Source organism: Gallus gallus, chromosome 1 (assembly GCF_016699485.2).
Source record: "Gallus gallus isolate bGalGal1 chromosome 1, bGalGal1.mat.broiler.GRCg7b, whole genome shotgun sequence".
Taxonomy (NCBI): Eukaryota; Metazoa; Chordata; class Aves; order Galliformes; family Phasianidae; genus Gallus; species Gallus gallus.
Window position 1 is genome coordinate 109,783,082 of NC_052532.1, and position 27,817 is coordinate 109,810,898.

General features: G+C 44.3%; 1 protein-coding gene across 4 annotated transcripts; it reads right to left on the reverse strand.

The window, feature by feature from the left end:
* On the reverse strand, positions 1–27,480 carry CBS (cystathionine beta-synthase). Of its 4 annotated transcripts, none has more exons than XM_015300883.4 (18): positions 27,445–27,480; positions 21,556–21,683; positions 20,731–20,915; positions 20,051–20,157; positions 19,434–19,568; positions 16,784–16,863; positions 15,534–15,668; positions 14,940–15,009; positions 13,204–13,295; positions 11,968–12,093; positions 11,273–11,357; positions 10,967–11,072; positions 10,029–10,103; positions 9,182–9,316; positions 8,190–8,298; positions 7,421–7,450; positions 5,166–5,250; positions 1–3,979 (listed from the first exon to the last, which is right to left on the reverse strand). In XM_015300883.4, the coding sequence occupies exons 2-18, from the start codon at positions 21,595–21,597 to the stop codon at positions 3,870–3,872; spliced, it is 1,707 nt and encodes a 568-aa protein (XP_015156369.2). In that variant the 5' UTR covers positions 21,598–21,683; positions 27,445–27,480; the 3' UTR covers positions 1–3,869. The 4 variants fall into 4 exon arrangements, with proteins under 4 accessions (XP_015156369.2, XP_015156364.2, XP_040508547.1 ...); XM_015300878.3 differs by having other exon boundaries at positions 20,731–20,942; XM_040652613.2 differs by lacking the exon at positions 7,421–7,450.
* Between the last annotated feature and the right edge of the window lie 337 nt (positions 27,481–27,817).

Sequence of the window (27,817 nt, forward strand, 5' to 3'; positions counted from 1 at the left end):
TGCAATCAAATAGCTTTTATTGAATTCTTTACATCGTATTGCAAATGTTTGTGCAATTAATTTTTCCCAGCTCCTTAAAACATAAGAAGTCTTCCCTTTGTCATTGTAGTGTGCTGATGCTACGCAGTTAGAAAGGCTGTTGGACAACAGTGGCAGTACCAGGCAACTGCTAACGGTGAGCACAATGTGTGAAACTCACAACAGAAGTTTCCAGAAACCATTTAGCAACAAACTTAGTGGACAGGGGACTGGTCTGGGCACTTAAAGGAAACTCAGCTACACAGAGTTCTGGAGTCAGCCATAGCTTGTAGAAAAAGTGGGAAGTAATATTGGTCATTACAACTTCAAAATGATCCTTACATCGTTGCTTGATAACTCCTTGCAAAAAGTGTACAGCTTCTATTGGATAAAAGTCTCCACGTGAGAAAATGAAAGTGTTCTTGCGGAGTAAAGAAAAGCAAAAGGACCGATATTCTCCTACAGTGACACAGAAACACAGCATGACTTGTCTATATAAATAACCATGTGCAAAATAGTTTCCAGGCTGATGGTCAGCACGTGCTTAACCAGCACAAGTAAACAGAAGATGCAGGCACCCACTTCAGAAAACAAATAAAAAAAGACAGTTCTGTTCAAGCTTTAGACTCAAACTTTGGATTAAAGACCGAACACACAGCGATGTCTTTCCTGGTCCTCACAGTGTTTGAAACAAAGACAGATGAGTAAAGCAGTAATATAGCCCTACATCTTCTCACTAGGATCAAGGTAGTAAGAGCACTTTCAGGTATGCAGAAAAGCATCACACTGATGAACTTTTGCATCACAGGAACTTCCACTCTGCAGGTCTCCCCATCCCCCTGCTGTCTTCATCCCTACTACAGGAGAGAGCTCTGGAAAGTTTTTCAGTCATTCGGAAACTCCAGTTATTTCCCCAGTTCCACTGACCATACAGGGTTGCTACTCTGAATAAGAGCAGTCAGTGAGCATCTCCTTGTGTGAGTTCAGAGCAGGAAACAGCTCCTAAAGAACTGCATGTGCAGAGCAGTGCAGCTAGACTAATTTGGGTTACTTGCTTGGATTGCTTTCGACTCACAGCCCTTCTTCCTTGCCAGCTCTGGTCAACCCTTCTGTTGTACAAACACTACCTGGTTTTCAGGACATGGCAGAGATTAATTTATGGAAAGTAAACTAAAATAAAAAAGCTAAAATCTTCATATTTCCCACTGTGTCAAAGGAAAAGCTGCTCATTAATCTTCCACTTCCTCAATCTGAACATAGCAATCCTACATCTCTCCTGTGCTGCTCTTCTGAGAAGTGTGGCAACTGCCTTCTGCCCGCCATCCTCAGACATCTTGCCAAATTCTGCTAGGCTGGGATGTGGAGATTTACAGGGACGAAAAGGAGAAAGAAACTGAAGTGACCTCTTCCCCATAGACAGGATCAGATGGAAAAAACAGGGAGAAGAATCAGATAAAAAGTAAAGTAAATCTTTAAGAGCTACAGTAATGCCAAAATTTAACAGTAGTAACAGCTATGGTTGTAGCAGACACTGCAGTCAGCAGTACCCAGTGAAATACACAGGCTCTTTCACAAAATCCAAGGATGCTGTGAAAATACAACCAAAGAAACAAGACCCTGTTGGTGCTCCCAGGAAATTCAGACCATATAAGAAAATACAGCTGATAACAGTGTTTGAAATAACTGGGAAAGAAATCTAAAAGTTGGGCTGAAATACCAATGTCTACATACAACTGACCATTCACGGGTTCTGCTAAGACTTGCCCTTAACTGTACTAAGTTATTTATGACCCCTTGGAGAGTTAGCTCCAAAATTCCATTTGAAAGATGAGTTATTACATCTGTCACTGGCAGAATCACTACAAAACATGAGGCAAAACAGCAGCAAAAATTAAAGAAACGTACCGTCCTCTAAAACCAACTGTTGTTGAAATGGCAAATTTTCTATATTGTATGGCAGTTTATTCCAGAGTCTTAGCAAAAGTTGGCTTAAATCTCACAGAAGTATAGGTATACTAGATATAAGGAAGAAATTCTTTACTGCGATGGTGGTGAAACACTGGCACAGGTTGCCCACAAGGCGAGGCCGGATGGGGCTCTGAGCAACCTGGTCTAGAGGGAGGTGTCCCTGCCTGTAGCAGGGGGTTAGAACTGGATGATCTTAAAGGTTCCTTCCAACCCAAACCATTCTACGATTCTATGAATTTAATGGTTAAACCATATTTTAAGGTAAGTATCTTCTGGTGTCATTCAGCCCTATTCCACAATGGGTATTAAAGATTAATCATTCTGGAGGGTGCTTTCTGTCCCCAGTGAACCAAAATGATGACTCTTGCTGTCTAGCTTCTATGAAAACAGTTTTAAAAGATGAATCCAGACACTAAAAGTCTCAAAAAGTGGATGTAGACTGTATTCTGCCTGTAGAATAATCCACTAGAGTATCAACCTGTTAATTAAAATCGCAAGGCCACCTGCTTCCATCCAAGTCACAGAGAGCAGATTGCTTTGGTGACTTCTGCTTCCTTTCTCTCCTCTCCTGACTGCAACTCTGCCTACCTTTGTGTTTCCTGCCTCCTCCAAGTCACCATCAAGCAACTGCAAAGGCTCTGCTTTATGGTTTTGCTCAGCACTGATGTGGGACAGGGCTTTCTGATAGAGAACAGAGGACATCTCTCCTCATGGCACACAGTTCAATTCCACTGCCACAGGGAGGCCAGCAGGGTAGAAAGAAGAGAGAAGCTAAGAAATGTCACTCTTACTGATCATAACTTTCATTCTTGGCAAAGGGTCAGTCAGAATACAGTGAGTCTTAATTAAGATGAAGAATGGCCACTTTGCTCCTTTAACCATAGGGTGAGATTCCATCCATCATAACCAGTGTGTGGATGAGCTGCTACTGCCAACAAACTCCTGCAGCCACCTAAGTCAAACACAATCAAAAAATACAAAGAATTATGGAAGTCGTTGATGCATTCACCTACTGCACGTTCCATAAGGAGCTGCAGTTCAGGAGCACTTGAACAGGACTTGAAAAACAGTTTACAGATAATGTTGGATTACCTCTGGCTTTTTAAAACAGGCATAAACATAGATAAAAGGAGACTGGGAAGTGAGGGGAATGTCCTAGATGAGACAGCATCCTTGCAAACAACCTTCAGGCAAAAAGCTCAGGCTTTCTTCCTTTCCATCCATGCTTACTTATTGAGGTATAGTTGGAAGAGAGAGAAAGGCCTATCTTTGCAATGAAAGCTGGTGCACTGTGTAGAACAAATCACTATCTTTTGTTTGTCAGCTAAGTCAGCTCTGTCTCAAGCTCCTCTAACTCCAGCCCTCGAGCTTTGCTCCCATTTTACACTGATGTCACCAAAAGTGAAACACCTCCTCCTTTCTTCACAGCCCAATTCCATGTTTTTGTTTCCAGCCTACATTGTCTAACTGAACCCTGCACATTAAAAAATACGCTTTCCAGAGCTCTTACCCTTCTGCTTTATAACTCTTTTCAACATATTTAATGCATCTGAAAACATTTTTGAAAAGCCAGGCTTTGGATGCAACAGATAAGGAACACACCAGTTAATTTAGGCAATATTTTTACACACACATATATATAGGTAAAAAAATAAATTGTCTTAAGAAATATCACGTATCCTGATTAAGAAACGAACTCCCAGGAACTGTGCAATAAGTAGAAAGCACTAGCTGTATAGCTGACACCAGGATTGCTAACTGCTTATTTGCGGAATCTCAAAACAAACACCTTAAGAACAGACCATTCGACCTAAGAAATAAACCTGATTCTTTGTTGGAGATTGCAAAATATTACTGAAGAGGTTCCCAGCTGCTCCTTGACTTTAGTTGATCTTTCTTTCCCGTTCTCGCGCAGTCACAAAGTTGAGCAGGTCAATGGCTGTAACAATGCCAAACACCATTTGCCGCTTACTGGAGGAGCCATCAGTGTGATCTACACAGAAAGAAAAAGGGGATTTCACCCATTAGGAGGCACGAAGACACACCATGTCACTGGTCTTTAGTGGTACCATTCCTAAAGCCCAAGCCATCCTAGCCAGGGAATCGCTGTGTCCCCTTTTGTATCAGAAAGGCTCCTTAACACAAGGCTTACAGAAACTGAAGCGGTATGGAAAGAAGGATAGGGGTTCATCATACTTAATTTCAGCATAAAAATTCAAACCAAATTCTTTGTTATAGAGCCTCACTTTCTTCATACATCTGTTTCTGCCACTCTGCTTTGAACAGGACACAAACTGACAATGTTCCATTTGACCTAAGGGTCACTAAAGTAGGATGTGCAACACTACCTGCCTCAAAGGCCCCCGTCAAATATAGGGTTAGCAGAAAATTACAGTACAGTACCTTTGCATTTACACCAAAAACCTTATTAACACTCTGAGCAGCGCTACACTGAGAGCACAGGTTCAGGGGATATTTCATTGGGACCATAAAGCTTTGATCTGGGAACCAAGTGATCTGAAACATCCTCTATCCTTTTATCTGTGGTCTAGCGTTCCTTGTTTCTTTGGCTGTGCTGAGTTGCTTGGCATACTTATACTGTTTGTTAAGACAGCTGGATTGTCTTGGACTTGTCATTTATTCAGTCTTTGTTTCGCTGCAGGCTTCCAGTGAGATTCAAGGTTATGTTAGTCAGCACATCTTCAGGGAGATCAACAGGAATAAGCCCAAATGTGATGACTGTTCTTCATTTACAGTCACAACTGACATAGCTGTCAGCCAAACAGATCTGGTGAGTTGTGTTATCGTTTTCAGTCTAGTTTCTCATTTATATAATAACAGTGCTATAACCTACCTGCAAAGATTTTTCAGTCATTTCCAGTTCAAAATGAAAGCAGTGTAAAGAGTTTTGAGACTGATGAAAAAGAGTACAGTTTGGAGTAAAGAAGCGTCTGGTGAAGGGGAATAAGTTACGAGACATATTAAGTTGGCTTAAGAAAGTGGTGTCAGCGTTGACATCAAGCTCTTACTATGATTCATTCCATTTAAGATTTTGCTTTGGAAGGGAAAAGAATTGTAGTCAACCTGTGACATTCACTGTGATAGAACCGCTTGCATTCGCTTCTTGTTACCACTCTTATAAAGATGGCATCTTTCAAGGTGCAGTACATGATACTCACACTGAATTTGTTCGTGAACCACTAGAGCAAAGTGGTCTGTTTCCAGGATATGAGAGAGTCTCCCCAAGTTGTCTTTCAGGTTAATCTGAAGAGAGAGTTACACAATTTAAATAAAACAGCCCCTTATATTTTCAGTGGCATATAATCACTGTATACTCCATCTAGTGTTAAAAACAGTACCTCAGTGCTCACATCTAAAGTACTGTAAAACACAAACAAATCAAGGCTAGCTTAAAAGATCAGAAAGTTTTCTTTTCTTTTCTACCTCTGATTTCCAAGAAAATGAAACAAAACACAAACCAGTATGTGAAATTTTCATTCTGATTCTGGAAACATAATGAATATACTGAGCAGCTGAAAAGGGAGAGGATAAAGAAGTGTTCCACGTGTAATGAGAGGCGTTCCATAAAACTCAAGATTATACTTGGTGATTTTACTCTAGTGAGACTGGGAATGAGCAAATGAATCAGATTATAATCATTGTGAAAGTGAATACAATCTGAGAAGGGAGCAGAGGATCAGGGAAGAGCCCAAACAATCTAAAACCAAGGGTGAACATTGCTCAGCTGCACTGTGCAAATCAAGAAACTGAGAATCAAGAACTCATTTTGAGTGTAGCCGTTCAACTTTGAGAAGACTAAATAAGAAAGCATTCCACGTTGGCTCTGCAGAAAAAAAACACAGGTCCTTCTGAAACACTCAGCTAATCACCTGCTGGAAACCTTTGAAAGAAGGCTCAAAACTATTCTTCCTCAGTGCTTTAAAGTACTTAGCAGCAGCAACAAGTCTATCATCCAGGTGACTCCACAACTACCAGCAACCACTATCTGATATACTTCAGGGATTAAATTAATTTGTAGTAAAGGTAAGTCTTGTACCACAGACTAAAAAGGCTTTTATTCTGCGGTGAGCTCCACTTGTGACCGGAGAATACACATCACCAGCATGAACACTTGGGATCAATGGGAGCACAGAACTCTGGTTTCCATACTGAGAGAGATTCCCTGCTGCCTGTCTTTAATGGACCAGTAGGCAATAGTGCATACCAAAGCACCAATCCTTATATGTATGTGTAAGGCAAGAGATGGTGGGAAGTCTGGATTTACTACCAGGTCAAGTCAGCTATCAGTCACCATCACTGACAAGCAGCTTTGTGCAAACTTGGGTTCAAAGCCTAGCTTTAGAATTTAGGTTCAAAGCTCACCGAAGAGTAGAACCTCTTGCCATCTCATTGTCCGCTATCAGTAAACATGTTTTGAGAGACCAGGTAAGCTAAAGGACCAGGACAAGCAGCCCATAGGCAGTACAAGGACAGCTATGAAGACCTAAGCATGTTTTGAAGCTTTAATGGAAATATGACAGAACTCCAATGCTTTTTTCACCTGTCTCACTGCTACTCATTCAATCTCCCTAAGTATATTTTGCCCGTGAGTTTTCCAACATTTTAGTTTTTATTTTTAAATCTTTTAAGTCCTTACAGCATTGGCCTATACACACGCTACCAAGCTACACACAACTAGGACTGCTTGTCTGAGCAAGTAACGTGACGTTATTTATGAGCCTACATATAAATTAAAAGGAGGCTCTCGTCCACTGAGGATGCCAGTGATTAAATAGTTCAGGACATTGATCAAAGTCACACCAGAAAACAAGCTAACAATCACTAGGTATAGCAAAAGGAAAGCGTCAGAGTTTCCCACGTTGCTAAAAGACAATTTTGCCTTGGCATTCACAGGCTAAGGGGACCTCTTAATGACGCATGCTATGGTACAGATCCTGGCTGCAGGATATCATTTCAGTGACACAGATGATCTGTTCTCCCAATTTCACCAGTGAACAAGCCAAATAAGCTTGACAAAAGCAGTAAGGAAAGCAAAATTCACAATACTTCTGAGGTTATGTGCATTTAACCACGTTTCTCCACCAAACCATCAATTCAAATGGAAAATAAATGATGAAGAATGATGCTTTTAGTTAGTATGTTAGCAATACCACTGCTCTAGTGTTGTTCCCCTTCCATCTTCCACCAAGAAACATCAAAGCTGAAAAGAAATGGTTAAGCTGTTCTATACTGAAGAAGCATGAGAGAGTTCAAGCTGTCCATGGAAAAAAATCCACAACCTCAGAAGTGCAGAGAATTGGCCACTACAGCTAACACCACTGTAGGTACACAAGCAAGTGCACAACAGCAGCCCCAGAAACTCTTAAGGTGTCCAAGTGAGGGAGAACATTGACCGAATAGTTTTGTTACGCACCACATTTCCACCTGATCCTTGATTATCTGCCTAGGAAGGAAAAAATACATTTACATTTGGTCTATAAAGACCCAGCATTTCCTCTCAACTTCATGGATACTGTAGTTCGTAGACTGAACAGCAGCATTACGCATACTTCCTGAATCCTGTGAGATTATTGAAACTGAAAACCTGGTGAAAGCTAAGTTAAGCATTCTGTGTTAGGAAAATATTTCTCCTGTAAGTGAAGCAAAGCAACATCAACAATACTCATACATTCTAGAAGAGCAATCAAATCTGGGAAGCTGTGATCTCTTGCCACACCGTATTACATGGGCAAGTGAAACCAGTAAATTCACATATCTTGACAACAACAGCTTTCACTATCTATCCAGCCATCCCTGTTCTAGGAAGACACCTGATAAAGAAGGCAAACAGTTCCCTTTTCAACTGATACCAAAATTATTAAATAAGAGCTGTTTCAATATCTTGCTGTCTCTTCTGCTGGAGAGTCAATTGCCCAGACAAGTGCTGGCTTTTGGGGAGGGAATAAAGGACAAGCACGGGAGAAGAAAGCCTACTGAATTAAAAGAAAAGCCCAATAGAAGGCCACAACACAAATCTAGGAGCTATTGAGTGAACAGGACAGGATTTAGCACTGTTCCATGTCTGCACTCAAAACCAGTTGTTCTGTATGGCCCTGGGTAAACCTTACCCAATCTATTGCCACTGTAGTGTTAAGACACCTGCAGTTGTACTTTATACCAGAGAATGGGGAATTGTTGCTTACCTGCTTGAATTGCTTGTAGATGACTTTGCTGACTTCATCTGAAGGCTGAACTTTTCCAGCAAGCAGTGAAGAAAGCATGTTACCTAGAGTAACCATGCCCAAAATCACCCTGGAAAAGAAAAGAAATAAGATACAGCTAACAGTACAAGTGCCTTTAGTGTTCCTAGAGATAGAAACAACCACTCTCAGCCAGCCTGCAGAAGCAATTCTGTGTTTCTGCAGGTGATACCTGAAGTCCAGTTCTCAGAAGTGCTGGAAACACACAGAATTCAGTAGGTGGCTGGCCCTTCTGAGAATCTAGCTCAAAAGAGGACCTCCAGCTTTTGCAGTTGGAGAGCTTTTGAAAAGCAGACATCACCGTTTAATATCCTCATTTCTCCTTTTGAAAGGTATAAAAAAGGCCAAGGTCATGCTCTTCTCAATTTTTCTCACTCTCCTTCTCCCTACAAGCACACTACAAGGAATGTATAAAGGAATTCCTCGTGTTAGCACCGTGACTGGAATGTAACTGGGCAGCTCTGTTCATTATTCAGACTGCCTTATAGCAGATGCACAGGGTATCTACAGCATACCAATTTGCTTAGGACGCTCTGGCTTATAGGAAGTCAGCTCCTCATTACACTGTAATACAGTGCTCTGTAGAAATTGGTGGAAGCTGTGGTGGAGATGGGTAAGCTGGGCAGTTTGTTTTAAACATGAAATTTGGTTTTGATAAGTTCAACAGCTGTCATAAAAACAAGGAAGCCAACTTGCAGAGATGCACAGAGTCTCATACCATAACAAACCATTAGAAGCTTATAACATGAAAGGCAGGACAGCCCTAGCATGACAACATGCCACCACTGGCGTGGCAACATTTAAGGCAACTTATAAGAACAACATTACTGTAATGGAAGAATATATTGTACTTCTATTCAGCATCTAAAGACACGCCTCGGGATCTGGTGAGAGAAGTGATATATATGGATGAATAGTGATATATATGGACATACCCAGATTCATCAACAACTGGTACCTGGTCGAACCCCTTCTCACGGAGAATTTCAACAGTCTTGGCACAGGTAACAGTTGGAAGCACAGTCAGGGGAGCTGAGAGGCTTAACTCCTGAACACTGACGTTCCACCACCTGGGACAGAATAAAAACCAAACCAATTCAAGCCTTTGGGAGAGAAGAGAACCAGCTGTTCACCTACCGTGGCATTTGCCACTGCAGGAATCACAAAAACCTGCAAGAAACAGTCTAGACTCTGCCAGAGCCAGTAAAGGCTTCAAGGCTTTACACTTCTCTCATCAGCATCAGAAATTCATTCAGGTGCGAGAAAGTTTCTAAGACTGAAACACTTCTCCTATTTTATCTAATTCTCTGGATTACAGATGATTAGTGAAAAATAACAAATGTGGGAGCCTAGTATTTATATCTCACAAAGAAAATTCCAGGCTCCTGCTCCAAGGGTTACATTTACAGCTATTACAGGTAGCAAACTATAGAAGATCCTCCCTCGGTTACACAGAATTGTAATGCTTTGCCATCAAGAACTCTGTTGTTGGTAGGGTTCTCTGGATACTATTCATTCATTTCAGACATAACCCTTTTCATTCAGAAGTTATTAAATATCAAATTTTCTTCTGTTGCGAGAAAGACAATAAATAATTCAGGCAGACTTAATAAATAGCCACAGTATGCAATAGCCAGAGTTATGCACCTACACCACAGCACGAAAGGTTAACTAAAACACAAAGGAAGCAGTACAAACTGCAGTGAGCTTTAAATTAGCAATTGCCATAAAGAGAGTTGCTAAAGAGATTCATGAGAATCCAAACGGATCCAACATTCTTACCAAGGTTTTTTGACAAGGTCTTCTTCTGTCATGAACCCTTTTTGAATCATCCATTTGTCACTCAAGAACTTGGACCTGGAAATTATCAGGCAATAAAATGCTCGTTAGCAGGCTGAATATCTAACAGCAATACTAATAACACAGTGACTGTTTACAGCTCACTATCACTAACAATTAAATCATAATTGAAAATAGACTATGCTTGCCATCCAAGCTTACCAGCCAGGCACATACTGATGAAATATTCAGAGAAAGAAAAATGAATTCCATTGGAAACAAAGCTTCAACTACATCACTCCCATGCAATATGATAAAGAGACAGCCTGGGACAGAAGAATGTCAACATGTACTCAGTCCAGGTCTTTCTGTAGCCTGTAGTCAGTCTATCACAGTAGATGATTGCACAGTACAGTGATATTGTCTTGGATGCAATAGCAGTCATGTAACAGAAATAAAGAGAGCACATTTTGGAATACATTTCAATGTAGCGGGTGTGAAATTTCTTCTCAGCAAAACTCAAAGCGTTCACACTGCCACCTCTCAACTCTCCCCAGCACTGGCTACTGCCACAGTAGTGCTGTGTACTGCTGTGGACACAGGCAGAAAGAGTGGTCAACAGCTTTTAAGAGATCCTTCTGGGAACGGAATAACACCAGTGGCCTCAAGTAAATTAGACTGAGAGCAGATCTTTTCTGCAAAGACCTTAACTAAACAACCAGTTAGGGTTATATACTCAAATGAGACACCAGGAGGAGCTCTGCTTTCACAGGGCTCCATGTCAGACCCTTTCTGGATACCACAGAAGTTGTGCCCCAACCACACTCTTTGCTTCAGTAACTTGGTTCTACAAAAGATATGCATTCAACTTGCCCCTGCTGTAAGAAGGTCTGAGGGGCTGCCTCATCCTTTTCCCACAGAGACAACAAGCAGGTTCTTACATGTAGTTCCTGATAGAGTCAGGGAAGATAACAACACAGCGCTGACCCTCCTTCAGCTCTTTGGCTGCCTTCACAGCTACAGACATTGCGCTGCCTGAGCTGCCACCTGGCGAAATGCATATCAGAGGCAAAACTGTCAGAATATACGTGCAATGAGAAGAACGAAAGAGAGGAGGAGAGTCAGCAGAGGAGCCCGAGGTGAGGAAGACAGCTTCTGAAGCATTAGGAGGTCTCTGTGAACCACACAAGGCTTTAGCCTCCCACATATTACCCAGAGAAACCCAAAGGATTCATGTCTGCTCTTACCACACAGCAGTCCTTCCTCTCGGATTAGCATGCGTGCTAAAGCAAATGACTCCTCATCATTGCTCTTGTACCACTGGTCCACCAGCTGGAAGGGGGCAGGAAGACAGGAAACAAAGGTCTCTTTAAATGAGGAGGGATATGGAAGGGGGGCTACAGAACGACACTGTAAATTCAACTCCATGCTCTTTGAGCCAAAGGCTGTCCTACTGAGAGCCACATGCTTAGGATTCCATCCTACAAATGCTAAGTAGAATTTTTTTGCCAAGAGAAGATGACCACGTTAGCACTTGCAGTCTCCTTATTGAAATCTGTTCTAAGACAGCCAGAGAGCATCAACTTGTTCCCTCCCCCTTGGAGGGCTTCCCAGGGACACAGCTTCTGCTCAGGACTAGACATAGTCATACTGCTTTTGAGGGATACTGTTGGATTTAATCCAATTTTTTTTCCTAAAGGAATTACTATGTTGTACAAAACTGCTATCTGTTTCACAGCATTTCTCCTAGCATTTCAAGACAAACGTGCTCAGTACAAAAGCCATCAGAGAACAGCCTTTCCTGATGACAAAGAATAGGAATCATTTTGCCAGCCAGCTCTCCCCTTTCAGCTCAAGGAAATTCTTTTCCAAGTCTCTCCTTCACCTTCCACCTCACACCCAACAGATGGCAAAGGTCAGAAAAGCAAGAAGGATGACTTACAGATCTATCCAACACTGTGGGGACAAAATCGTATCCAATTCCTTCCACTTCATACATCGTCTTGTCGGTCTTGTTCAGTTCATCCGGCTGAGCAAGGATGGAGCCTTCAGGATCAACACCTATGATCTGGAGAAGCAGTTTTCACTTTGGCTACCATGACACACTGTGTTCAAGAACACAGCTACTTACAAGCAAGCACTTAGCTTTATTACAGCTGTTGGTGTCACTCTGGCTCCACACGCAGCCAGCTAACAGCAGACTAGTCTGCTGCTCACCTCTGCCTGGCATCTTTCACCTCCTCTCCAAGCAGAATGCTTTACTGCTTTAGGTTGGATATTAGCAAAAATTTATTCTCAGAAATAATGTTGTGGCACTGGCACAGGTTGCCCAGGGAGGTGGTGAAGTCACCATCCCTGGAGGTGTTCAAGAACTGTGTGGATGTGGCACTGAGGGACGGGGGCAGTGGGCATGGGGGGGATGGGTCAAGGGTTAGAATAGGTGATCTTAAAGGTGTTTTCCAACCTTAATGATTCTGTGATTCTTACCACTGGGCAACCCATCTTGTCTCCTCAGGCTGTGGACATTAAGTGAGAGGCACTACTTGTTCTACAAGGGTTTTGTTTTGTTTAACCATAGGAAAGGGTTTCTGAGACAAAACTGTCTTCATTCACGTGTCAGGCATCATTACAGTCAATATGTGCCTATGTTTAGCATGAAATACAAGCTTTATTTTGTTGGAGTTTTTTTTTTTTCCTCCCTCTCTGACTACATGGAAAAAGATTAATGACTGAAACAGGATACCAACTTCTGTGAAGAAATCCATAACTGCACACTGGTACACATATACACGTTGGTCTGCGTAGTGAAAGACTCACTTGGCAAAAAAAACTCAGGCACTTTAGAAAGTGCCAGAAGCCAAGCTATGGTCAGGGAAAAAGCACGAGGCTGCTGTGAACATCAGCAAAGGACATCTGTCAAACATCCCATGAAAGAACCTGAGGGCCAGTTGTCACCTGCTTAGCCAAACCTGAACCCCCGTCAATAGCAAGACCAGAGCATAATGATTTCAGACAGCGTCTGAAAACATTTAATCATTTCTTCACTGCTCAGAACTACTTTCAACTGAAGAACTCCAAGAGCTTCTCTCAGAGACCCAGGGCAGGCTTACAAGGAATGGGATACACCAAGAAGCAGAGCAGTCTGAGGCTACAGACATGCTTTAGGCTTGCCACTTACTTTGCAACCTGGACACTTCTCCTTCAGCTTTCTGGAGATGCCAGTGATGGTACCTCCTGTACCAGCTGTAGCCACCAGCATGTCTATTTTCCCTGATTGAAAGTGAGAAAGAAAAGGCAGTCATGATATTTCCCGAGGATGATGGATTAAAAACTCACAGTTAAGCGTGGACTTGATATAACAAAACCACAGAAAGCAGCAGAAATGGGGCAAGATAAAGCTTTTTGCTTCCCAAGAACTGTATTATGAGATCTATCAGGAGACCACCTTGCTTCACCCCCATTTACTTTAAAAATGGCTTTGAAATGTCCTTCAGTGGCCCAGCAAGGCAACAATTTGTCAGGCTTCAAGCAGAGCTAAGAGGTGGTCCACTGAGTTGATGACACCTATACTTTTCCTGCTGCTATATTTGTTGATACAGAATAATTCATCATTGAACTTAGAATGAGTAGCTCATTTTGTAAGCCAATTTACTGAATGAGTGGCAAGAGCAAAGGATAGATGTTCACTGAGAGAGCGTGACACTACTACTCTCTTATTTATATATTGCTTTGGTCACGAGTGCCCAGCAGATGGGCATGACATCTGCTACATCGTAGCATACCTACATCGTAGGTATGACAGTTCATTCTTCTGTCAGTCATCACAGTTTTCCTGGTGCAGGCACTTGACGATTTCATGAGTAAAGCACACTTTACTATACACACTTTGGCCAGTTTGTATAGAAAGCCAAATGCCTTCAAGTCAATGGAACAACACTGCACTAAGCAGGTTCGGTTCAGAGCAAGACTGGTTTAAGCTCAGTAATAACATCTGAACCGCTCTTGACCTATAAGGAAATATAAGTAGAAACGGGAGAGTAATGAAGCTGACAGGTAGAACTCATCCAGACTACAGGTTTGTGGAATAGCAGTTTGTTAAATATACTCACTTTGAATTAAAGTTTCTTAATATTTGTCACAGAAAGACAAACTAAGTCCTCTGGACAATTAGAAGGATGGGTTTTTTTGGGGGGGGATGGAAAAGAACCCTTCACACAGTCCTCACTTTCATTAGAAGAAATGTAATAACTGAATTTCTTATTCCAATGGTCAGGGTCCTATCAAAGAAGCTTAACTGTACTGTTTTACAGGGCAGGTAAGTAGCATCCTACATGGTCTTTTCCCACAGAATCACACTTGAATGCCTCCAATAGCTCTCGGGTTCCTCACCAGGGTGAGTTAGCCCAGCTGAAGCTCTCTGCTGCCACACCTCAGTCATTTCTGGTACTCCAGCTAGGCTGCCTAGAGCTAAATGGAAATTACCCAACAGAGAAAACTGGTCTTACTGGTGACAGCTGCAACATAGAACACTTTGTACTCTCAGGGTCTTTTGTTTTAAGGAGCTTTCAGTGCAATGGAGTATTTAGAGAATGTAGAAGTACCTAATTCTGTGTTGTAAGCTGAAAAAAATAACCCTATTCATTTTTTGCTACTCTAGGTATAGTTTCTTTTTTTTTCCCCCCTCATACATGATTTATGTATCACTATTTTCTCCACCTGGAGAACCTTAAAAAACAAAGCATCCATCTTTAATGGAAAACAGTTTATGAATAAGAGAACTGGAGTAAAGCAGTTCTCTAATGACACACAGCATATGTACAGAATTAACCATCTCAGGTCCCATTCCCCAGGAACATAACAAGAAAGAATACGAAAGACTCATTAAAGAAGAGGCCAGCAGCAGAGCAGTCTTACCTTCACACTGTTGCAGGATCTCTTCAGCTGTAGTGTCGTAGTGTGTCAGGGGATTGCTGGCATTACGGTACTGCATTCACAGGCAAAATGGCCATTAAGTAGACCAGAAAAAAACATCTACACCATTAGACATTTCAAGAACGTGACAAATACTCTTCAAGCCCCACAACTGTTACATATACTTTCCAGGCTGTTTCTTTATCTATTTTTTAGACCTAGGCAGAATGGCTGCAGAGAGGTACATCCTCCCTAAATGATCTGCCATAAGGGTGTTTCTAAGTTACCAGCAAATCAGACCTGGCTGTGGGACAGTTTCTTTTAAAAGGATGACCCTTGTACCAATTCTTCCACAATTCTATCAATTCAGTAGAGAAAGCCACATTTTTCTTTTTCTAGCTTCTGCAAACATAGGCATGCTGCTGCCCTCTAGTGAACATAAAAGCTCACTACCCTACAGCACCGTGACTGCTTGGTGGGTCAGTTTTCCCTCACAGACACCCCTACACTGTAGGAACTTCCAGCCACGGATGTAAGGACCAACGCAGCAATACCTCTTGCTGTGATACACCTACAGCTCTGACACTTTGTTCTTACCTGGTCTAAGATATGTGCGTTGGGGATTTCATTCTTCAGTCTCCATGCTACGCCCACGTGAGATTCAGGAGAATCAAATCTGGCAGTAGTTGGGGTCCTCACAATCTCAGCACCCAGAGCTCTCAGGACATCCACCTGTAGCAAACAAAGGCTATCAGAAAAACCAGACGCTTCACTTGGGAGCTCAGTGTCAAATTCCTGTTGCCATTTGAGTCCATAGGTACTACTACTCCATACTGAGAAACCTCATTTAGGCAAAATTCTATCTCCTCTTGTGCTGGTCATATATGCTCTGATCTCTAAGAGTGCTATAGCCCTCTTTTTGTTTTGTTTTTGGTTTGTTTTTTTTTAATCTAAATGCAAACAATGTATATCTACCTCCTTCTTCAGACACAGGCAGCAAAGGAGATCTTCCGTGGCCCTATGTACTGCTCAAACACTAAGAGGGCAAGACAGTCAGGCAGAGCAAGGACTACCTTCAGAATGGAAGCATTTGGTGTTCTGTGAACCATGGCAACAGCCACGCATTACCTTTCCTTCCAGGGCTAGTAATGGGCATCCCTTCAGGGGATGTTGTTCATGGCTGCTCTCATTTGTGCCATTGAGATAAGTGGCTTTCCTGACACTGATTTGCTGCTTCAATTGTGAGGCACCAGATCTCTCCTCCACTCTCTTGTCTTCAGGTACAGTATCACCCTAGGTGGAAGCCTGAAAAAGGCTTGCTCTAGAGCTAGATGTTTTCTGCTTTCCACTCCTAAGGTAAGCGGGCATTCTCCTTCCTGAGTTGTGGTGACACAATTCAGATCCTTGCCAGCATCTCTCAGTCTGTTAACTCAAAAAGCCAAGCAGACTCGCCCAAGGCTCAGCCCAGTGCAGAACCAAAGAACATTTGAAGCTTTAGCCATTGCCTTCCCTTGTCCTCCTTTGCTCAGTGGGGGACAACTAACCCAGGGACATGTAGTCACTTCAACCTGCTGTGTAGATCTCAAGTTCCCTTCATATCTATGACGACAGTTGTCCAACTGACAATGCTACAGGGACAGGTCCTAAACACAGTTCTGTCTGTGGCTGTCCAGCCAGGATCTCTCCTGGCACTGGCAAGAGCCCTTCAGCAGAAATCCATCTGGGCAGCAATTTGGAGCCCAAGAGCCTACATCATTGCTAAAGCCACAGCACTCATTTGCATGAGGAACTCCATGAGTGCAAGCAAGCTTACTTTTTAAACTCTCAAGAATAAAAGCAGATCTGACCTTCTCCATACTCATTTTCTCTGGCATCACAATGATACAGCGGTAACCCTTCACTGCTGCAGCCAAGGCCAGCCCAATTCCTGGAAGCAAGCAGAGACATGAAGAGCATTAAGTGAGAAGCAACAAAAACCAAAACCCACAAGGCCAGCTTTGGCATGCCTTTGCTTTAATCAGATTCTCAAAGAGACTTGAATACAACGTCTTTAGAAGGGAGTGACAAAGTTTCTGGCTTCTGAAGAGAGAAGGAGTTACAGACAACCGTTCTTTGAGGACCACAGCCCACAGAAAGTTTGGCCAAGGGTGGGGGAAATGTATATTTTTATATGCATGCTTTATCAATATGCACACATGGGAAAGCCAGTGGTCTGCATTCCACCTCCCTCTTGTCTGTCTGCTATCTCACCATTTTTCCAGAAGAAGAATCACATGAAAAGAATGAATTTTAAGCTAAAGAGGACCTGGAGCAATCTTTTTGATGTTAAGAACGTTAAGTCCCCTATTATTCTGCATTACTCACTCAGCATTAAACTCCCAGTTTGCAACGTTCCTAAACTAACTCCTTTCTAAAACAACAACACTTAGATTCTTTGTGTGATAGTGGCTGTAATGTATTACATCAACTCGTTACAACAGTGAAACACCTGGGTTGGTAGAGACACCTCATTTCTAGTTTAAAAAACTGCACTTCTGGTCTGATTTCTGCCTTTTCATCAGATCTTCAACCGCCTACTTGGAGCACTTAAGCTCGGAAATACCTTCCCAATAGAGATGCTTCCACCTGTTATCATATCACTTCTCTGTAGGATGAAGAAATTGATCAAGGCAGCTGATAAGCAATCTGAGGTAGGGCTGCATGGCACCTCCCCTGCTGTTTTAGGTACCGGGCACAGTATCAACATATGACATACTCCACAGAGAAACCTGCTTGTCCAAAGCTGCCTCTGTTTCTGCTTGATTTGGGACTGTATAGGGGTGAAAAATCCATGTAAAAAAATCTCAGGTAATTCAAATACCTTTAAATTGTATTTAATTTTTTAAAGGGGGTGGAAACAAATCCTTTTCCAGTGCATTACAGAGAAATACAGGTACTAGAACTAAGTAAAACAAGACAGCACTGAACTTAACAGTACCAAAGCTTGAAGAGAAACCATGCAGCATCCTTCCCTACAGTCTATGATGAAAAAAGCATTCTGAGACCTAAACTGGTACTTTGCACTTTCTGGTACTGACCTGGAAGTCCATCAAACATCAAAATAAGGCTCTCACTGAGGGAAAAGAAAGATGCAGTGAATAAAAAAAATCTAACACATTAGACATTCAGAGCAGTGGCCTCAGGCCAAGGTAATTTCCTCACTTCACTCTCCTCCCTGGCCTTTGCTTTTCAGTGCATCAAGAAAGCTTTCGAAGTAATTGCCTTGTATCTCCCTTGCATCTGCTTTTTTACTTCTCAGGTCCCATGCAAAGGAGACAATTTATCAGATGCAACATCAAAGTAAGATGTCATAGCATGACCTCAGATACTGGAAGAACACAACATATGGATATTGCCCATTACACGCCATTGCTCAGACAGCAAGTATAGACTCATTCCTAAGGGCTTCAGTTGTAGTGTAGCCCCTACAGAGCACCTGCTGAGCGACTGGCAACAGATGTGACTTCCCAGTTTACTGTTGTAGAATATATTCAGTTCTTTTTGTGCACCAGCTCAGTCATCTCAGTGACTCCATTAACAAGGACTGGAAGAAAAGAACAGAAGATAAGTCTGTCTGACCTAGCTAACTTGCGTGTATCAGAAAGAAGTAGTGAATGCCCAGAAAAGAGCTTAAAAACAGGTCAAGACATCCAGTGTCACCTGTCCAGAGCATATCAGACAGGGGAGCAGTTTGTAGCACATCTCACAGACTCCCTTGGAGGATGCAGTATGTTTATTTAACTAGCTCAGGGCAGAGCATTCCTATGTTTACTCTCCATCAGTGGAACAACTTGACAGAGGAACAGCAGCTTTAATGCAGCAGCCCACTGAACTCCAGCCTGCTCAGGTCATCAGATGCTTTTCCCTGGTTCCTGACTGGTGGGACTGCTCCTTCCACCAGCCCTCCAAGGAGATCCTGGTCCAAGGGAAACCTGTTGAAGATCTAGGAGCGCAAGGGTTGTGTCAGCAAACACTGCTGAAGGGATACGACTTGTCTCCCAGCTCAACTGCAGGGAAAGCCAATTCTCAAGCCAGGCCAACCTCATCTGAGAGACTGCGTGGCCAAGGACTATGGGACTTTCCAGACAGAAGATCAAATTTACACCAGTCTTCTGGGGCTTGACTTTCAACAGTTTCAGTTGAACTCCTAGATAGAGCTTAAGAGACTCTAGTGAATCCAGTCTAACACTTTTCTTTAAAAAAAAATAAATAAAGCTAAAAGACCCTGCAAACAGATTTCCTTCCTTGCTGTTCTGGTCAGCACAGCACACTGAGGAACTGTGGTTTTCTTTTCTGGTTTTTATCTTGTTTGTTTGTTTTACGTGAAAGGGAAGAAACACTCTTCCCGTGCTCCCCTCTGCACAGGCAGCCTCCACGCACCCGTCTCAGGTCTGCCTCCTCCAGGAAAGCCACAAAAACACCTTCCCCACTCTTTGCTAGGACCTCTACATCCCCTACCTGTGTTTCCAGAGGTTGGCTCTATGATTGTGTCTCCAGGTTTCAAGATCCCAGCTCTCTCAGCATCCTCTACCATCCTCAGGCTGATGCGGTCTTTCACGCTGCCCCCCGCATTGAAGTACTCGCATTTTGCCACTGGAAGCAAAGAAACCAAGCAGTGTTCTCAAACAGCAGTTTGATGCTGACCCTAACGCATCTGCGAGAGCAACTGTTAACACATCTGGTACAGTTCACCACTCCATATACAGAAGCAGAGATGGGGATTCCCTTCACATGAAGGGTTCTATTCTATTCACATCACCAGTGTGTTTTGGCTCCAGATATCTCCAATTTAAATAAAGTTTTCATTGAGGTACTTTCAACCCTTCTGTTATTTTCTTTGATCTTTAGTGAAAAATTGCAGGGAGTACTCCTGTATAAAATGCAAATTGGAAGGCATTTTAGATTATCAAAACTTAAAAACCTGAAAACCTGCCGAATTAAAGGAATTTTAATTCCATTTTCTAAAGAGTCCCTGCATTCCTCTTATGCCTGAGTTCTACAACACTACGAAGCAGAACTGCCTGTGTTTCCAAAACGGTGTTTCTCATCTTTCTCCTGTCTGCAGTAGTACTCACAGAGTTCACACTTCAGCCCAAAGTACTTCCCAATCTTGTTGATTCGCACCAACGGTGTGTTGCCAACTTTATTCAGGATGTTGGGCAGGATATTTGGAGGCTCTGGCCTGGCACACAGACAAACAAAGTCAGAAGGCAGCTCACAGAGTAACAACATAAAGTGTTTCTGATGTTTCATTACACCCAGCTTTCTCCCTTTTCTAGCAGACTCAAACATTCTCTTGAACCAAAATATCTATCAGATATAAATTTGTAAGACAAGTGCCTGATCCAGAACTCTAGGATTAATCATACATCAAGCCAAGTAGCGAAGCAAGAACTATGTGCTCTGAACTTCTTCCTGGCACGAGTAGTGCAGCACTGCCCACAGTCAGCTGTTTTACAAGCAATTATCGTGCAATTGTTCATCTAGTCAGAGAACTGCTTGCCAGGTTACTTCATCTAATCTAGCTCCAGTGCATGTAGTTTCACATCACGTAACTTCTTTGGTGCAAGGCCCCCTACGTGCTTTATCTGGGTTCTTAGTTTTGTTTATGCATTGAACTTAAGCAGCACCAGCATATCTACACGCAAGCAGCATCAGTTTAAACCAGTCACCTTTTGTTAAGTCCATATAGCACTGAGGTGACCAGGATAATGCCTGTGTTGAAAACTAGCAAGCAAAGAAAAGTAACACTTACAGGGACATATGACGATGGGGGGATGCTGAGATGGGTTTCCCAAGCTTCCACGTGCATTTGCTGGGTGTATCAGGACGGATCCACTTCCTTTCCTTGTCGTTAGTCTTACAGTCCTCAGTGTCTGTCCCACCAGGGAGGAAGTATTTGCCAGAAGCATGAGGGCATGAGTTTGTATCTGGCTTGGCCTGGGAAGGAAGGGAAAGCGTTTCATCCTTGAAGAGAGAAAGATTAGAGGTTGCTGTGATTCACCTGTCCTGATGGAACGAGGCTAGAGTATCTCCTGAGACTGTCAAACTTGCTCGAGTTCTGCAGCACGGGCAACCCCTCATTCATGCAATTGTCCTGCAACTGCCTACCCCAACAACAGCTAAAAGTTGTGTTACTCATAAGGAGTCCTTATTCTTGGTTCTGTCTCTTTATCAACCGATCTTTCTTCTCCAGTGTTTCAGCATGCAGTTTTTCTGAGGGCAGTCTACCCAAGCAGAAATTACCATAATGCTGGTTTTCAAAAGAGCAGCGTGACCTTGTTGGAGACACATTTCCTATACAGAAAGCTAGCCCCTGGAAATAAAGACTCTCCTGTCCAAGCAGAGAGAAACAGAGGAAGACTACTCCACGGCTAATTGGAAAGTGGTGCCAAAAGACTCCCCAGGTAATTGTGATCTTGAAAACTCTTGCACAAAGCCCACTGGTTTCAGCAGCATCTGCCTCAAGAGAATTCCAACCCCCCCCGAAAACTAGAAATTCCTCTGAAAGCAGACAGAGCTTCCCTAAATTCTGGTGAGAAAGACAGGAAAATAGTCATCCCCAAAGACCAAAGTATACCTTAGACACTGGAACAGGCTTCTCTGACATCAGCTTCTCCATTTTCTTAGGCAAAGGCACAGCAGACTGGACTTCCTTTTGGAGAAAGAATACAGTGGCTCACGTGAGTGGCTTCAAAGCTGCAGATCCTGCAAATTAAAAAAAAAACCAAAACACTATCAGGAAACAGTCTCTCTTAGGGAAATGATGCTCAGCCCACTTTTATGGTGGTAGGAGGAGAAAGCTGCCCAACAAAGCGAAGCTGAGTTGTATAGGCAGGATAAAGAGAGCCATGCAGCAGAGGTATTGAGCAAAAGCAACCGAGGGCCATCTGACCCTGTTCTTCCTGCATTACCTATTCTACCCTCTGCCCTGCCCCCACAGCCCACCTTCATGAGAGCAGCAGAAAATAGCTCTTTGGGATTGTCTGCACTTCTGTGAGGTTGGCAGCGAGAAAGAGTAATAGAAAATACTTCAGTCCACGGGATATATTCTTACAGGGATATCAGGGGTGAAAGGGTTGTACAGGGCAAGCACCAAAAGATCCTGTATACAATTTAGAAAAAGGCCCTGAACAGGAACATCTGCAGATTTCTCTTCACCCTTGAGAAGGAGATCAAACTCATAAGTACCTCCTAACACCAAATTAAAGTTGAATGTGCAAATACAGGGACGTAGCACACAAATGCTTCAACCACGAGGCAGCTCAGTAAGCTGTTGTTCACAAATTTCTCAGTCGCCCAACAAGGGAAAGCAATACATTCATTTCTCCTACCCCAGCCAGCTTCCTCACTATCACTGAAGCAAAAATCTGGCTGAAGTATTACAAAACGTGGTTTTACTCATCACTTTTTTGCAGCAGGATTCGTGGCTCTTTGTGTTACTGAATTGTGCCAGACCTGGAAAGGTTCTCATCCCCATACTTCTGCCAAATGCTTGCAAAACAGACACAGCTTAGACAGGCAGTGTTGATGGTCTGCTGGCAGACTGGAAAACATCTAATCACAGGATCAGTGAACTTTAGCATTTGATCCTGCGAGTTACCATGCATCACTAACCACTACTGCTTTATACATACCTATTCCTTTCTCACATGCTGGTTTGAAGAAAATGCTCGTGGCATTTTAACTGCCTCCCTTTAGGAAAGAAGTCTCTGGAAGCACCAGCTTTCAAGACAAAGGCTTGACATAATTCAGCATCTGGATGTAAGAACCTCCATGCTACCAAAACAGTACCATTCTACTTTATTTGGGTTAATACATGCTCAAGAGCCAAGATAGGCTGCAGTCTCTATTAGACTACAAATGAGGACTACATTGAGAGACACCAGTCCAAGAGAGCTCATATACCATGAACATACATAATTTAACACAATCAGTCTTTGTTACTAGAAGTGTTCCAGCTCCACGGCAAGCCTCAGTTCTATTTCTAGGAGGCGCCTGGCTCACAGTTCAGAACAACAGCACTTTTTTTTTTGGTAAAGAAGAAGTATTGAAGAAGTGTCAAGCTCTCCCCAAGCCACACATACGAGCTCAAGACAGTGGATACAATATTGGGCATAGACGCTGGCAGTAGTTACAAAGCCCATCTAACAAAGATACCTGGCTGTGAAAGGATTGCATCACTTCAACACATGTGAAGGTAGCAGCAATGGCTTATAGAGAGGAAGCAGATTTTGTTCCTCCCTGTTCAGTGCAGGGGAGTTGGATTAGATTAACTTTAAAGGTCCCTTCCAACTCGAATGGTTCTATGATGCTATGCTCTTATAAAGTAGAGGGGTGAAAAATCAGACTTTAAGTCACGACACCTCGGTGTCCTGCATTATGGTCCAAAAATTTTGGAGAAAGGGAGAGAAATCTGTGGCAGTACAAATTTCAAAGGTCTGAAGAAGAAAGTACTTGTTCTTTGCACTGCCTGCAGGAAAGAAGTGAACATGGCTGTCTTCAAAAGCTGCCTTTTGAAGGAGTCCCTCTAAACTGGGCACGAGAACATCATCTCTTTCCCTCTATTATAAGGAAAGAAATAAAAAGTCCATAAAAAAATCCACTGCTGGAAATACCCATCACCTCTTGAGCTAGAAACAGCAGGCATTGAGGAAAAGCCATGTTTACTTCCTTCAAATAAGATATAAGATTCTCTCATGTGTTTAGAGGAAATACTTTGATGCTTCATCAAAGCTTGGTCATGGGGCTAGAACTTTCAACAGAAATGAGGCCAGAGAGAAAAAAAAACCTAAGCATAAGCACCGCCAACAAAAACCTTGTCATCAAATACCAATCTTAAGCAACATCATCCATCGGAATCAACACAAGCCCCCATTCAACAGCTCCATTCAAAATGCTTTATTAGAGACATGATTTTAAATAACCTCACACTCATCCACTTCAAAGCGTATAGGTATGTGCATATACATTTATAAAGTCAAATTCTAATCATAGTAGTAGAGAATCAGTCACAGCTATGGACAATCTAATGTCTTAGATGCTGAACAAGGACAAAATCCCATTACAAACCCAGGAATTCAAGAGTGAATTCTTACCACAGTACTCAGTGAAGACTTAGGAGCAGCAGCAATGGCTTGCTGCTCTTCATACAAAACAAGACAAGAGCCAAGTGGCTGGCTGTACTCAAAACCAATAGGAAGACCTCAGCTCTCCAAGCTCCTGCAGTCCTACCAATGAGCTTCCTTAGACACCACCCTAAACATCCTTCTGGCACTTCCACTCTAAGGCAACTCTAGCACAATATGGGTCAGATGTCCATATAGGACAACCAGATTCACCTGGAGACCTATAAACCAGGACATAGGAAGCTCATAAACCTTCCTAGTGGGGACAACTTTGGAGAAAAAAGGAAAAGCGATGAGCAGAAATTACCAAAACAAAAGAAGACAGCAACTTCTTCACTATCCTGACCCCCTTCTCAGACTGTCTTCTGGACACACGGACAGGGGAGAGTAGAGAACAGCGAATGAACACTGCTTGGCATACTCAGAGGGTGGTGGGCTGCAGAAAGGGTTGCCCATCTTCAGGAGGGAACTCCTGCCAGCTTGAACAGAGGTTTGACATAAAAGTAAACGCTCCCAGAAACAGCTGGGGGTGTGGGCAGAGCCTGGCTAGAAAAGCCTGACTAACTTCTGCCCTTATATCTGCAGAGCACGCAAGGCAGGAAAATTAGAAAGCCAAATTACACACAGTCACTTAAACCTGAAGCATGGAGCGGACTGGGGCACAGACAGATGTAATAGATCCAGAAAACCCTGTGGACAAGGCCACACCTCAGAATCAATCTCCACAGGGAACCCAAGATCTGAAGTACTCCTCAATTCCTACGTGAGGAATTTACAAGGAACAGCACTGAAGGCCAGTGGGCGAAATTAATCCCTGGACAACCTGGGTTGAACTCCCTCCACAGATGTTAGGAGCTACAGTTTCTAAAGCTGTTTACAAGTATACCATGTCAGCACTAATACAGACATGTACAGAGTATCACATGTGAGAGAACCTAATTAACTCCAGTCGTGTCTGAAGCCAAAATTAAGCTGTCTAAAGGCAGGTGTACAAGATGGATCAGAGGGAGATGCCCTAAGGGCTGACTGCTCAACCAAAGATGAGATACAGGATTCCACCACGCTGTGGCCTGAGAATGGTAAATTTTGATGCTACGCAGGTCTGTGAATGAGTAAACCACCTAGAACCAGTTGTTCTGCTTGCTCTGTGGTACCACAGGGTCTTAGAGAGCTGGAGGATCTCTAAAGGTTACCAGAAGTAGCAGTACATACACAGCCCTCGGAAGCTGCTTGAAAACACCACAGCTATACTTTGGTGAGGCAGTGGCACAGGCTGCCCAGGGAGGTGGCACCGTCCCTGGAGGTGTTCAAGGATGTGGCACTGAGGGACATGGTTAGAGGACGTGGTGGGGATGAGTTGGCAGTTAGACTAGGTGATCTTAGTGGTCTTTCCAACCTTAACAATTCTGTAATTCATGAGACTATCGGACAGATGAGTTCCTCTTAAGGCACTTTGCTACTTGTTCAGTAGCAGCCAGCCATCCTGCAGGTGTCAAGGGACTTGGAATAACTGGATATGAACAAACACTACCACAAGAAGGAGATGCTGCAAGAATCAAAAGCCTCATCTCCGTGCATCCTCTCAGTGAGGACTCTTCTTTTCATGGTTGAACTGGTGTACTCAACCTGCTGATAGGAAAGCTGTGTTCCTTCCACACCCCTGCCTCTCCAGGGCATCACAACTTCAACAGCAACTCCCATCACTCTGGCAACTGTCATGCATAAGATCAGCTAGTGAAAGCATGAAGTGTTCAGCCTTCTTTTTCCACACAGAGGATCATTGTGAGCAGCCCTGAAGAGGTATGCTGTCCAACATTGCCTCCACTTCCTGAGTTCACTCCAACCTGCCTGAACTCACATCGTAAGACGTGAATCTTCATTTAAAAGACCTGAGGAGCAAAGCAGCACTAGAGAAAAGGCTAGAGAATGTCTCATCTGGATTTTTACCTGCTGCAGCCACAAGTCTTAGTATTGCTTCCCCATCTCTTGTACCCTCAGCCCAGAGCACAAAGCCCACATCCAGCCTGAGGGTACACTGCTTGCCCCTGTGGGGCTCACCTGTGGCAATTCCTAGAAGCCGCTCACTCTGGGTACATCAACAGGGCCTTTAGCAGGCACGGAGCTCCCTTAGTCACAGAACTGTAGGGAAGGGGCCTCTAGAGATCATCCAGTCCAAACCCCTGCTAAAGCAGGTTCTCTACAGTAGATTACGCAGGAAAGCATCCAGGTTGGCTTTGAATATCCCCAGAGAAGGAGACTTCCCGACCTCCCTAGGTGGGCAGCAGGCAGCTGCCAACAACTGGGGCCGGCCCAGGCCCTCCCAGCAGCCGGCTGCCAGCAGCAGATTAATTATGTACCTGAGTTGGCAGCCCTGCAGCAGGGCCCCAGTGACCTTGCTACCACCACAGCTTTTAGGACTGCTCTGGCTCACGGAAAGCAGGTTTGGCTGTGCCCAGGGGATGCAATTGGATAGCAAGAAGTTGCCAGAAAGGAGGGTGTGCCAAAATGCTAGGCCTCGCCGAGCGCCTCTGCCTTCCTCTTCCAGCCATCCCACTGCAGATGTACCCCAGCCACGAAACGGCCCACTCCGAGGTCTCACAGGAGGCCTTTCCTCCCCTGGCCCAGGTCTGCCCATCTCCAAAGCCCAGGCTTTCCCTCCTGTGATCAGGAGGAGTTTGTTGGAAGGCAGGGCTCGTGCCTGGGCTCAGCAAACAGCCTTGTTTGAAAGGTAAATACATACACGCCGAGCGGCTCGGCTGGAACAGGGCCAGCGTGCTTCCAAACTTCCATGGTCAAAGGCTTTGGGATGAGGAAGGTGAACAGAAGAGCAGCCACCCGAGGACAGGTGAGGGTCACCCACCCGCCAAAGCAGCGCTGGCTCAGCCATCCCACCGTCGGTATAATTAACGTTGCTGTGAGAGTTAGAGCTTGCCCAGCATGGGAGGAGGAATGCACGAAATAAGAGGCAAACAAAACGAGCTTTTCAGCCTGGCTCGCCCCAACACACCACCGTAGGAGACCCCGACGGCAGCAAGAAGAAGCCTTGGTGCGAGAGCAAGGAGCAGCATGCCGTACTGGGAGCCAGCCTGAGAGCAGCCTTCCTCCTCCTCCTCCTCCTCCCCCCCCGCCCCGAGCCCAGGCTGCCGAGAGCATCCCCCGTCCTCCGCCTCCTACGATCTCCCCGCTGCCCATCCATCCCGATTAATATCCAAACAAAAAAAGCCCACCCGCGCTCCCCACCGCCCGCCGCCCGCCGCCCTCCACCCACGCGGGCCCTCCCGGGGCTGATGCAACGGCGGGCGCCGACCCCGACCCCTCCCCCCCGAGAGCCGCCACCTCACCGGCGGGGCGGGCGCTCCGGCGACGCCGCTGCAGGCGAGGAGCACAGCGCCGTCCGCCGTATTAAAAGGAGCCCGGCGCGCCTCGGCTCCGCCCCTCCCCTTAGCCCCGCCCCCTCGATGGGGGAGGAGGCGGCGATGCGCTCGGCGATTGGCCGCCACGGGGGCGTCGGCGATGTGGTGGCAGCCAATCGTAAGATGGCGCGGGGTGCGGAGCGGAGGAGGAAAATGTCCGCCCCCTGCGGCGCGTGGGGAGCGAGGGCGCTGTGCGGCTCCCCGCCGTGTGGGGGGGAAGAGGGGGAGGAGGTTGCGGTGGGGCACGGGGGTTGTGGGCTGCTTGGTGTAAACCGATGGGGTCACGCTTGTCCGCTGCAGG

Excerpts from the sequence above, each read along its gene's own strand:
- CBS (XM_015300878.3), bottom strand. The coding sequence starts at position 21,597 with ATGGAGAAGCTGATGTCAGAGAAGCCTGTTCCAGTGTCTAAG. Across the intron at positions 13,296-14,939 it reads GATCCTGCAACAGTGTGAAG|GGAAAATAGACATGCTGGTG; the intron begins GTAAGACTGCTC and ends ACTTTCAATCAG. Across the intron at positions 10,104-10,966 it reads GACTCTATCAGGAACTACAT|GTCCAAGTTCTTGAGTGACA; the intron begins GTAAGAACCTGC and ends GATAATTTCCAG.